The 12,643-nt window shown below is 35.3% G+C and overlaps 1 protein-coding gene across 21 annotated transcripts in view; it reads left to right on the top strand.

The window, feature by feature from the left end:
* Positions 1 to 12,643, top strand: part of PPFIA2 (PTPRF interacting protein alpha 2) — a 301,624-nt gene that overhangs the window by 92,739 nt on the left and 196,242 nt on the right. For 5 of the 21 annotated variants that reach the window (XM_040667667.2, XM_040667660.2, XM_040667642.2 and 2 more), the window contains exon 1: positions 9,035 to 9,454. The exons of the other annotated variants lie outside the window; for them this stretch is intronic. In XM_040667667.2, coding sequence (XP_040523601.1) covers positions 9,374 to 9,454 — 81 coding nt within the window. In that variant the 5' untranslated portion in view covers positions 9,035 to 9,373. Of the gene's footprint in view, positions 1 to 9,034; positions 9,455 to 12,643 lie in introns of those variants that run through there. 21 annotated transcript variants of the gene reach the window in all.

Raw genomic sequence — 12,643 nt, 5'->3', positions numbered from 1 at the left:
CCTACCATACTGACTTTAAAGGAAGCATGTGGTAATGTATAGAGATACTGGCACTGACACTGCAGGTATAGCCCACCATAAGATTCTCATGTTCATTGTGGCCACCCCTTCCTTGAAACAGAAAAATAGAAAAGCTATGTTATATACATGTATAAAGAACATTCAGTGTGGGGATGCAGTAGTTATTTATCCTGACCACTCAAAGTGCATGTCTGTAGACCATGATCTTTAACAATAATTCTTTCTTCAGTTCATAGTGGCACACATATTTGTCAATCGTTGATCCTTGTACATCTTGATTTTCTAACTATAGCTTAAGCCATAAGAATGTTAGGCGCATATATATTACATGGCTTATTAACTTATGGCACTTTTTAGATGCACGGCAACATAGAACTTGAATAATTCTGGTTAGTCCCGTGCATGATGAACATTGAAGGGAAATTTTTTCCCATTTTATATCATCCTGACTGAATGCAGACAGGAAATTAAAAAATCTTTTATTTCTCCCATGTTCTCTATAAGTGTCCCATCTTGCTTTAAAAATCAAACAAAGAAAAACACATGTTTAATAAACAACAATTATGACTATTGTGAAGATGAAGTTGCAGAAGGTTTAACAAGTCCTTTTGGGGAGTGTATTTAAACATTAACCATGTTCTGAAGTACTTCATTCCAAAGGTTAGGAAGATGGTACTTTTATATTGTTGGCTTTTAGATCTTCTCTCAGAAATTTTTGAATTTTCTGAAAGATGGAATAATTGGAGATCTGCATTAAATAGGCATTAACTAGCGTAGCATATATTGTGATTGCAGAAGTCTGAATTAGAACAAAAGAAAAGATTCAAAATATTTAGTTTCATTTTAATTCACCATTTCTAGCACTGGAAAAGTATCTTTCAAATGTATTTGTTTACCAGAGTTTTCTTCCCGGAAAAATGGAGTGTTTGCTTGTACTTACTAGCTGTGCAGTTGCTGAATAGTCCTGTATTGTTGTAATAGGTTGTAAGGAGAAATGAAAGTCTGTTGAGTCAAGAGCTGGAACAGCCATTTGGCCTCAGGACAGCATTGCCTGTTTTGTTTTATAATCCTATATCTTTTCTGTGCTGAAGGAAAGATGATTTGAAAAAGTATTAGTACACAGACACTCCCAATGCACTTTTGAAAGGGAAAATGATATCAAGAGGTTAAGGATGAGTGGAGAAGAAATAGAATACATTTTTAAGAAATACGCTATTTCTGCTTTCTACCATGGCCACTTATCTTCATAACGCTGTATGGCAATAAAGCAATGCACACTATAGCGTACTTTTGAAGTCTTTTCAAGCTGTCATGTTATTACTGATTTCTGGTAGGTACTTGAAGAAAAAAATGCCCTGGAAGTTTTGATTGACTGTCTTTACTCTGGCTGTGAGTTGAAATTTTGCACTGTACATAGAAGACTGAATTTTTAAAATATACTTGAGCAACAGGTCTGACATTTTTAAACTTGCTTCATCAGTCTGAGTGCCTGGTCTGCTTCATCAGTGAGATCTGATGTTCAAAATGGCAGCATGAGCAGGGCTGAAGTGACCTACAGGGGCTATTCAAAGGCTGAACATCCTTGAAAGTAAGATAAAGGATGTCTTAAATTAAACACCCAAATTAATTACAGCTTTTGGAATTGTGTCTGTACATATTGTTCTGCCTATTAAAAGTCCTTGAGTGGATTCCAAATCCAGTAACTGTAATCAAACGCAGATTTGCTACCCAGGTAGTTTCAGAAAAAACTACTAAGGTAAATCTACTCTTTAGAACTTTACTAGAACAGTAACATTTCAATTCTTGTACTATGTGAAATAAGGTATAAGTAAACACTTTTATGTTTTTTAATCTGGATATTCAAGTTACTCTGTGTTCACACTCATAGAAATACATAGACTAACAGTTTGAAAAAACTATGCATGCTAATCAAGTAAGGAAAAAAAACTGACCCTTTGCAAAGGTCTGCTGATATCCACAGTGAATATTATGATATTCTTTAAATAGGACTACCACTTCTTCATTTTATACTTTGATTCAGTTCCCTAAGTTCTTACTCAAAGGACCAGTTTAACAGCTTGAATCACTCACTTGTTCTCACAAAAGATTTTTTCAGATGGAGCAGAAATAGAAATAAAGGGCCAAGACAATTTGCACAAGCTTTCCTGACAACTTTTATCTTGTAGATATAATTTTCCTACTCATTTTCATTACTAGTTTACTTTCTGGACAGTTTTTATACTTGTGGAACAGAATATATTTTACTGCCTGTAAAGATTGCCAAATTTGTATTTTATTAATAAATAAATAAATGAAAATGAATAAAATAATACTTTTAGAAGAGTTTGAGATTAGTTTGTGAAGGGAGAGGCAGGTTAGAGAGGGTATCTATTCATGGTGAGTTGTGCTAAGTCATACTTCTTTCATGCCTTATTCCTAATTTGTAATTTATTTTATTTTTCCATCGTAGGATTTATACTGTTTTAAAACTCATGATGAGGCACATAGTATAAAATATTCACTTAAAAAAGTAAAAGCTTCTCTGCTGAGGATGGTGCATAGACAATGATTACGATCTCTTATGTTCTTTCATAGTTTCACTCATTCTTAATGTACTGTGATACCTTGCAGTAATGCACATGATTTAGACTCTTCATTTACTGGTAAGAAGTGACTCTTATTTTGCCTAGCATACTGATACCACTCTGTATAATGTTGCAATATAAACAACGTAAAGGATGTAAATGGTGAAAGTGATACCTAAGTGATATGACGCAGGGTGAAATAACAGGCTGACTGTTTTCGTTATTTCTCTGCTACCATCTGGAATCAAATTATTTTGCAGTCTTTTGTCTTGATTCATCAAGTGTTAATTTTAGATTTGACTAGAATTTTATTAAAATACTCATAAATGCAATCATTGCTATGATTCTACATTAAATAATGTCTAATTTTAAAGAACCTTTAGACTTTTTTATGAAATATGTAATAATATCACAAAACAGAAGTGCAGTCATTCCTAGCATCAAAAGTGAATGGCATTGGACACAGACTGTGTACTAAATATACTTTAGTATCTGTGATTTTGACAGTTGATGCACGAGTCCTGAAATATGTATCTTTTCAAATCAGGTAGTATACAGCTTTCAGGCAGAGATAAATCCTCTGTCTTGTTGTTGTTGTTGTTGCTGTTTTGTTGTTTTGCTTCATTTCTTCTTTTCTCTTCCTTGCACCTTCCTTTCACTCTTGCATTATGCTCCATGATCAAAATATTCTCCTCTATATTCAGACATTGTTTTCATTCACTTTCTCTTTTAGATTCACTCTATGAGTCATTGTCATCAACACATAACTTAAAAATAGATAGAGCAGCGTTTATATCAGGTTCATTTCAGTTACCTACCAGTGTTTCTATGTACAGTCGTGATTTGCTGATAGTCAAGTTGTATCGAGGAAACAGATCCAGCACTGAATAATTGAATTGTTCTAAAAAATAAGGAATGGTACTTTGGATGTTTCGCCCCAGTTTTAATGAACCATGCAAGAAAGGAGGCAGAGATACTACCCTGTAACCAAAAATTCTTGAGAATGTTAGAAATATTTTCTCAAACCTGTGATGACAAGGATGTTTTAGACCACTGCCACTTAGTCCTAGTTGTAGTCATCAGTCACCTGTCTAGAATGTACAAAAGGAAAGGAAATCTTGCTTATGCCTAAGCAAATAGATGGAAAAAATCAAGTGTTTTGTCTTTGGGATTCACTTGTGTTGTGGCTACATTTGATGATTGTTGATTAAGGACTGCTTACATGATAGGTTCACAGCATCACAGAAGAATTGAGGTTGGGAGGGTCCCCAGGAGGCCGTCTCGACCAACCCCTGCTCAAGCAGAGCCATCTAGTTGTTCCACAACATGTCCTGACAGCTTTTGAAGTTCTACAAGGAGAAAGACTCCAAAATATCTCTTGGCATCCTTTGCAAGTGTTTGGTCACCTGGACAGTAAACACATGCTTCCTAGTGTTCAGGAGAAACCTGGTACATTTCATTTTTTGTCCTTTCCCACTTGTCTGGGCATCACTGTAAAGACCCTGGCTCTGTCTTTTTTACATCCTCTCATCTGGTATGTGTGTACATTGGTAACATCCCTCCTGAGCATTCTTTAGGCTAAAGAGTCCCAGCTCTTTCAGACTTTCCTCATAAAAGAGTCCCTTCTTCATCTGTGTGGCCCTACATTGCACTTTTTCCATGTATCTCTTGTACAGGGGCCCAGAACAGGACAGCACACTGCAAGTGCAATTTCACCAGTGCAGAGGGGAAGGGTCACACCCCCCCCCTCCCAACCTGCAGATAATACTTTGCCTAATGAAACCTGGGATATTTTTTAGTGGTAAGGGCACATTCCTGGCTCATGTTCAACTCTGTGCCGACCAGGACCCCAGGTCCATTTCTACAAGGCTGCTTTTCAGCCAGGTGGCCCCCAGCATGTCCTGGGCCTGGGGTTGTTGCTCCTCAGGTGCAAGACTCTGCATTTCTCTTTGTTGAAGTGCTTGAAGTACTTCTTGGCCCATGTCTTCAGCCTCAGCAAGGTCCTGCTGGTTGTCAGCATGGTGCTTTGGTGAGTCAGCCACTCCCCTCAGTTTTGTGCCATCAGAAAACTTGCTGAGGGTGTACTCTGCCCCATCATCCATATCATTCACAAAGATGTTAAACAGGACTGGACCCATTTCTGACCCCTGTCATACGTCTGCTCATTACTGGCCTCCTATGAGACTTAGCAAATATATTGTGGATTAGATCCTTTTTTTATAAACTCACTTAGATATTTGAATTAGTGATTTTAATTTAATGGACTTCTGTAGCATAGTGTTCAAAAATTAGTTCTGCAGTTTGCTGTTAATAAGATAAATAATTATGACAGGTTGAAGTTGACTGGCTGATGAAAGTGCTGTGTGTTTTTTCAGAGTAATTGCAGTACTTAGTAAAATGTCCCATTATGTACAACAGAGTTATTATATTTATATATGCATTTCCTCTGAAAGCTTCAGTTGTTCTTGTGCTTGAAAGGGCGGCTATTGTACTGCATAAACCTGTTAGGACTACACATTTTATCCATAACGCTTGCTAATAGTTCGCATCTAACAGATGAGGTTTTGTTCTGCAGTGTGCTTTCCCTTATAGATTACAAAAATTCTTATATTTGAGGTTAAAATAGGGCTCATCAGTTCATATTGATTTTGTACCAACACTTGCCCGTGTAAAGGCCCTTGCCTCTGTAAAAGCATGGGTATTTGTATATTCAACGAATACTCAACGCAGGACCATAATGAAAAGTACTGATAATCGATTCTCAATTATAGAAGCAGGATGAATTATATGCTTTACCTGGTGAAAGGTAAATAAAAACCTCACTAATAGTAAGGTGATCTATTTCTAAAAATCTAAAAGGGTTTTGTGCTTGTAGCAGAAAGCTGATAGGGAGCAAAAACATCTTTGTACTGTTTCCCTTTCCATTATTCTCTTTCCCACTTCTCGGAGCTATACCAGCTGGGAGAGGTTAGTTTTCTGAAACTCAATGTATACTGAGGTGTACTGAGTTGTCAGATCATATGTTTTTTGTCTGGTTTGGTGGGTAGAAAACTAAAAAACACCTTTGTCATACAACTAAAAAGAAAATGTAAATTAATGTGGATATGGAGAACAACTAGATACGATGTCTGACTTTATGAGCACAGTTGTAAGTTGATATGCAATTGGAATACCTTTTGTGTGGTCTGTGGTAAAGGATTAACATCTTTTCAGTCATTAATAGCTGGAGATCAGAACTCTTTAAATATTAATAGTTCTCTGTTTAAAGCAGATACTTCCTCTACTTGATGTCTGCAACAGAAACGTCATTTCAAGTATGGTATTGTATTGTAGATATTGAATACTTAGTTGGGTTTCTGTCACTCCAAAATAAAAGTGGTGAGGATTAAGTTCAATTTGAAAATTCTCTAATGTTCTGAGAATCACACACTGTCACTCTTGTAGGCATGTTTCTTTAACATGGTTTTCCCTGATAAAGACGAGAACAGTGTGTGATATAAAGTCCCTGTTTCTGGGTAATTACTCATCTAATTTAATAAAAACTGGTGATTTAAATCTTAACTCAAAACATCTGGTTTTCAGAACTACATAATCTGAAGAGAAACTGTATCTCAAAAAGCACTAGCATAAAATGTGCTTTGCCAGTTAAATGTTCATCTTGTCTCTACAGTCATTATCAGTGTATCAGTGTGCCTGAATTTCCAAAGTACTTCATATTATGGTTAGATATATAGATAGTCTTTCTTTCTTTTTCTTTCTTTTTTTTTTTTTTTTTTGATATGTAACCTATGATTTTTATAAGTAGATGTGTGTGTAGACATAAATAAACCTCAAAAAAATATTAGTTAAAATAGTAAACCATACTGTAGGATTTGGAGAGAATAACTCAATTAAGATGTGAGGTAAATATAGCACATATAACACAGACTAAGAGTTTCATAAGTCATAGATTAAGAAATAATTGAAATAGAGCCATCTAAGGGAATTCATTAGCACATCTCACACTTCTTTCTGATGTTGGGTCTATATTCTTTTCATTTAGGAGATATTTTTTCCTCTACTAAAACTCAATTAATGGAATAATTAAACCATTAATTGGAAGACTCATTGTAGCAAGTATTTGAATTGGGATTACCTATGATCCTCTATGAGCACTTCTACCACTGAACGATAGTTGTGGTCCACAGGTCTTTTTCTCTCCTTGTCCTTTTGGATCTGTTCAGTTTTCTTTATTCTGTTTGTTCTGTTTCACTCTCTGCTTACTTTCGGGCTGAGATGCTTGGTACTTAGCTCGGTGGTTGTGACATTCAATTAGACATGGGAGACCTGGTTTCAGCTTCTTCTTCCAAGGAGACTGCTGAATCCTAGTTATGAGGCTGCTGGCTTTTCTGAGACATGCCTGTAACTGTCAGGAACTGTGAGCATGCATTCTGCCACGCATCGAGTCATACTTTCTTTACCAAATTGACCTAGACCGATCCATTCCTGTGAGGAGGCTGATTACACATTTTTCAGAAAAATAATAATAATAATAATTACACAAACGATTCCAAGTTGTTTGTGTATTACAGTGAAACTGTATTCAGATTCCATGAGGGTCTTGCAAAAATGGGTTGGTCTATTTCACTGGGAGCTAAAGGAAAATACACAGTTGTTACTGGTCACATTTTCACATGAGGTGAAAGCTTGTGGAGAGGGAGAGTAACAGGAATAATGCTTGCCTCTTTTCCAGAGCTAAGATGTGTTTCACTGAACCAAAAGGTTTGTCTAAGTGCAGATTCCACTGTTTGAGTAGGCAAGCCAAATGATACAGGACAGTATTTTGAAAAGCAGCAATTTATTGAAAATAATGAGCAGCTAAGTGATAGTAAACAGAAATCCAAATAAGAGTCCCCAGTGAAAGGCTGCTGCTGAAGAAGATGGGTAGCCCTTGACAAGTAAATAAAGAGCTACAAAGTCCAGCTACAGCAATAACGTTACGCTTGTGAAAAGCATTTATTCATTGCACTGGAAGTTTGGAAGGTAAATTGTATAGGAGAAAGTATCCACTCAGAATGTAAGGTTCTAAATACAGATTAGCAGAAATCCTCTATCTTTGGTTTGACCAGCTGAGGGACCCCTTTGCCAATACCTGCATCTAGATCTTCTCGAAGGCAAATCAAAGAGGGGAGTACAATCTATTATGTGAAATGTAGTTCTCAAGAAAATGTTACAGGCAGTACTTTTCCTTTGGTTCTGTAGATGATATAGAAGCAATATCTTGGTAATTATAAGAAAATGTTTTACAATACTAGGATCTAAAGGGATTTTTTTTTTCTTCTCTTTGGCTTACAAAATATGATTAATTTGCTATGCACTACACTGGCTTACTCATTTAAGCAGACATCTCTGAAACTATCCAAACCCCTTTCATAGGCATTTCTCTTTAGAAACTATTATCTTCAGTTGGTAAAAGCATTAAGATAGTACAGAACACAAAACAAGCAGCCTGATAATTCATCGGGCTTTTAGGTTTTTGACAAGTTTCATTTTGAAAATAACATTTCTTAAGTGGTTTCTGTCTCCCTTTTAAACCTTATGAATCAAATACAAACTGCTTGGTAGAACCTTTGAAGTTAGTTTTCGAATCTCTTTAGATTTTTTTATGCTTTCCTAAAATCCTATTTTTCAGTTTTAGCGGAAGGAACACTTAGTTTTTGCTGCTTCTAGTTCTAGAAAAGTTTCTAGTTCTTGGAATATTGCTTTCTTTAATGTCTTCATGTAGTTCAGATGGTCTGTGCATGAAAAAATACGCAGTGGATGCTTTCTGGATATTCGGTGCAGGTGTTCCTAGCGTAATCCTTGACCTTAAAAAGAACTCTTCTCAAAGATGCTGTGCAAAACTAAAAAGCTAAGCTGTAAGTCTGTATCAGTGTAGCACTTTTAGGCACTGAATAAAAATTTCAACCTCGTATTTAGTGACGTTAGGAAAGAATGAAAAAAGAGAGGCTTTCAACATGTGTTATGCTTTAACTGATTCTAACTCTGTACATATTCTCAGAAATACTTATTTTTCACTATTTGCAGTCCATAGTAGCACAAATATATATACTTAATATATATATATACTATATACATATGAAATACCAATTTGGAGAGTAGTAAGCTATTTCTTAAATCTAGGCAAGACAGTCAAAACAAAAACCCTCTTTGTTATTTAAAGCCTGCTAGTATGTGTTAATAGATCTGTCGGCAACTGAAACATTAAAATTATTGTTATCAAGTACATCTATAACCTGAACAGCAGGCATGCTTCAGGTTAGTCGGAAGAGATCCTCTGTTTTTCACTGTGCATGCTTGCTTGAAATGAAACTGTGTGTTATTGGTTAACTGGGATGCTTAGCATAATCACTTTGCAAAGGCTGTGGCGGAGGGAGGTGATTATCAGTGAGAACAGATGGGCAGGTCCTGAGCACTGCCAGATTCTTCACAAGCTCCACGTACTGTAGGTTCTAGCTCTGTTTTCTTCGGCTTTCCTAATTTTTATGCATTCTGCATATTTTGAAGGGCTGGCTTAGCTAAAGGTCAGGGAGCAATGACCTTACAGCTTAGCTTACGGATGTAGGAGTGGAGCATTCAAAACACTGTCACTGTATTTCTGGACGGATGGGGCAGACTGCATTTTGTACAGTTGCCTTCCTAAATGTGTGAAAGGATTTATCTCTGAGCGTAGCACTCTACTCTGCATCTATAGCTTTCTGTGGATTGTATTGTCTGTGCGACCAGAAATGATATTCTCAGATATGAACACTGTCTCTGCCTCTCCTAAAGTGCATCCTCCTAATGGGACCCGGTTTTATACTTTTCAGGTAAGTGAACTTTAATAAAACAGAACAGATTTTTCTTGGTACTTAGTGATAGGTAAAGTTTGAGTAAGAATAGCTAATAGATTAAGAAGCTTATGTGTTAATTGTTTTTTCTTGGTAGGAGGCAATATGTAAGAAATGAATATTATCACAGTAAGTTTGCTGTCTTCATGAAATCAGCATGTAAATTGTTCATAAATGAATATTAAATTGCATTCACAATGATTTTGCTATTGATTCTATTTTTCCAATATTACTGTATTGGGGTTTATTAGAGTTATAGTTCCTTAAATGGACCCATACCGAGTCTTACTGTTAGTTCCAATTGAGCACTGTGTTGGCATTATCAGAAATTCCCAATTTATGTCACATTGAAAACATTTATATTTTAAAAACTTTGTATGTTGCACCTGTCTGGATTTTTTTTTTTTTAATCCTGAATGTAGTTTCATGCTAATGCTGGATTTGATTCCTTTGCATAGTAATCATACGTGTGCAATGGATAGAATAACAAAACCTATTGTTAGGATTATTAAAGATCCTAGTTTTAACCCAAGTTTTCCCTCATCCAGGTAAGTAATATTGTTTACTCAGCCAAAGGTTAAAAAAAAAAAAAAACATACTACATGCTCCAAACATATTGTGCAAACCATTCTAATTACAGCCAGTTTTTTGTGGCATTTAATTAAAAGAAATCTTCAGTGTCTTAGCTCTGGAAAAATATCTACATGAAGATTTAACAATAAAATACCTGCCCCACCTCCCAGCTGTTCCTCGTAGTGCTTTGGCCCTGCATGGCAATTCAAATACTCCATTACTTAAAGTGACAACAGCTTTTCAAACTCATCCTCTGATACAGTTAGGATTTAAATAATCTTCCTATTCACAGTCATGTATATCAGTTTTGTATTTTGGGTTACTTGATGCTGTTGTGGACTGATATCTTTAATGCTCAATACATGCTATGTATGCTACCGGAGCAAACAATATGAGGCAATTAAAAGTTAAACATAAAATACATAGCAAACTTCCTTCACAAAATGCAGGCATCCCTTCCTTTGTGTTGAATAACTGCATTTTGTTTTTGTTTTCTGTTCATCTGTTGTTTTTAATTGTGCTATCTTGCTCTTCTCACAGTGATGTGAAGTGATAGTTGAGGGCTGTGCAGAAAGAGTGGCATCTTCCTAACAGTGACTATCTGCTGATCCTGGCAGTGATTCAGAGACATAAATGCCCCAGGCCTGTTTTTCTATAACATGACTACTTTTCTCACACACTGACATCTAAATATTCTGTACAGCCTCCTGTAGCTATGCTCTTACACACAGTTCTTGACGTCAGGTATTCTTTCTGAGTGTGCCAAGTTGAAAGTGTCACTAAAATTAGGATGCTTGGTTGTGATTCCAAATTTGCCATTTCATTATGTGGTACTTTAAGAAACTAAACAATAACAAGTGTATAATTTTTAAAACACATATTGTTCTTACTTTCAATCTCTATGATTTCTGTAGATGGTATCCTACATTCAAAATACCTTATTTAAGAATGTTTTCTCTCACTAAGCAGAGAGGACAATAAATGAAAGTAAAATATAAATTACTTTCCTCCTTCACTGTGTATATTTTAACAGGCAATGTAGAGTTTGATTTACATTACTGCTATTTCAGGACAGTCTGTTTGCATACTGGAACATTTTGGTGTTATTAGTGCTAAAAGAATCTGAAAAAAAAACCCATAAAAGTTGACCAAGGAAAGCTTCTATTTTCCTCTGATGTCCTTTTAAAATATATCTATATATATAAAAGTACATATTATATATATGTATATATATATATTCATTTTGTTTTGTTTTGTTTTGTTTACATCCATGCATTAAAAAGAAAGATGGAGAAACTTTCCACTCCTTGTTTTGGCCTTCTCAGTCCTTCCTTGCTTTCTAGATTTTGACCATGGTTCCTTCTTGAGTTAATCAGTCTTTGCTTATAATTTTAATAATTGCTGAGAAAAACTTCATATGACTCTTGTTAATTGTTTTTGTATGTTTTAAACTACTTTCACTTTTGCCTTCTTGCTTACTTATTCTATGGTGTCTATATGTTAAATTGTAATCTCTTTGAGATCACCTCTTTCATTTAAATAGCTTGCAAAGCTATTGAAATGTTTAATGGTTGTTAATTTGAAATATATGTGGCAGGTATTTAATCTAAATATGTGAAAATAAACTTAACAAAGCCAATGTTTAGCATGTTCAAAACTGAATTGTTACAAAAATTGTGAGATGAGGACCTGAACTTTGACTGGCAGGGTAGCACTTAGGCTGCTGAATTATGTGTAAGTTGATTGAAAACCACAGCATAATAATTTGCTTGTCAACAAAAATGGTGTTCAGGGAATGCACAAGTTGCATTCCATGGATGTACTTAGGAAATAAACCTAAACTGGCCTCTGCTGACCAATGCATCTAGAACTCTTGGACCAGATAGTATCAAAGCAGTGGATATCTGTACAAGCTCTTGAGCATTTACTAAGCTCTTAATTAAATGCTCTTAATAGTATGCTTTTGTAAAATGTGTTTCATTTAAAAGTGTAATGAATTGAGATGAGAATTTTATCACAAATTTGCAAATTCAGATTTTTCTGCCTGACAGGCATTATTTTTAGATCAAATTAGCAAGGAATTTCTCAACAACTAATTGCAACATTTAATTACATTTTCATCAGAAATAATAGAGGATAAATGAAGTTTTTTTGCTTCCCCATTCTCTACCATTTTGTTTTATTGGTTTAGTTTTTCTCTTGCAAACTAGTACTTAGAAAATGCATTGAATTTAAAAAAAGACATAGATATCTGCATCTATCTATGTAATGCTATGAAATTACTAGTTCCTTTGTTCTACTCATGAAATCTGTCCTTATGCAAATGTTAAAAGCCTGGTTAAGATTAGTTTTTTTACTGAAGTGCCTGTTATAATTAAAACAAACTCAAGCTTTTGTCTTAGAGTATGCTTGATTAAAGCAATTAGAATAGCAAACTGTATAAGAGGAAGTCATACAGAAGTTACATACTGTATGAAAAGGAGTTATAACGCTGTCATGAACAAGATTTAATTTTGTGAGAACCAAGATGATGCCAAAACACAGTGCTTTGTATTTCAGTATCTCCTTATTACATCTCAGTTTGCTTGTGCCAGT

Source organism: Gallus gallus, chromosome 1 (assembly GCF_016699485.2).
Source record: "Gallus gallus isolate bGalGal1 chromosome 1, bGalGal1.mat.broiler.GRCg7b, whole genome shotgun sequence".
Classification (NCBI taxonomy): domain Eukaryota; kingdom Metazoa; phylum Chordata; class Aves; order Galliformes; family Phasianidae; genus Gallus; species Gallus gallus.
Note: the sequence above shows the minus strand (reverse complement) of the source record. Positions and strands in the feature narration are given on the sequence as shown.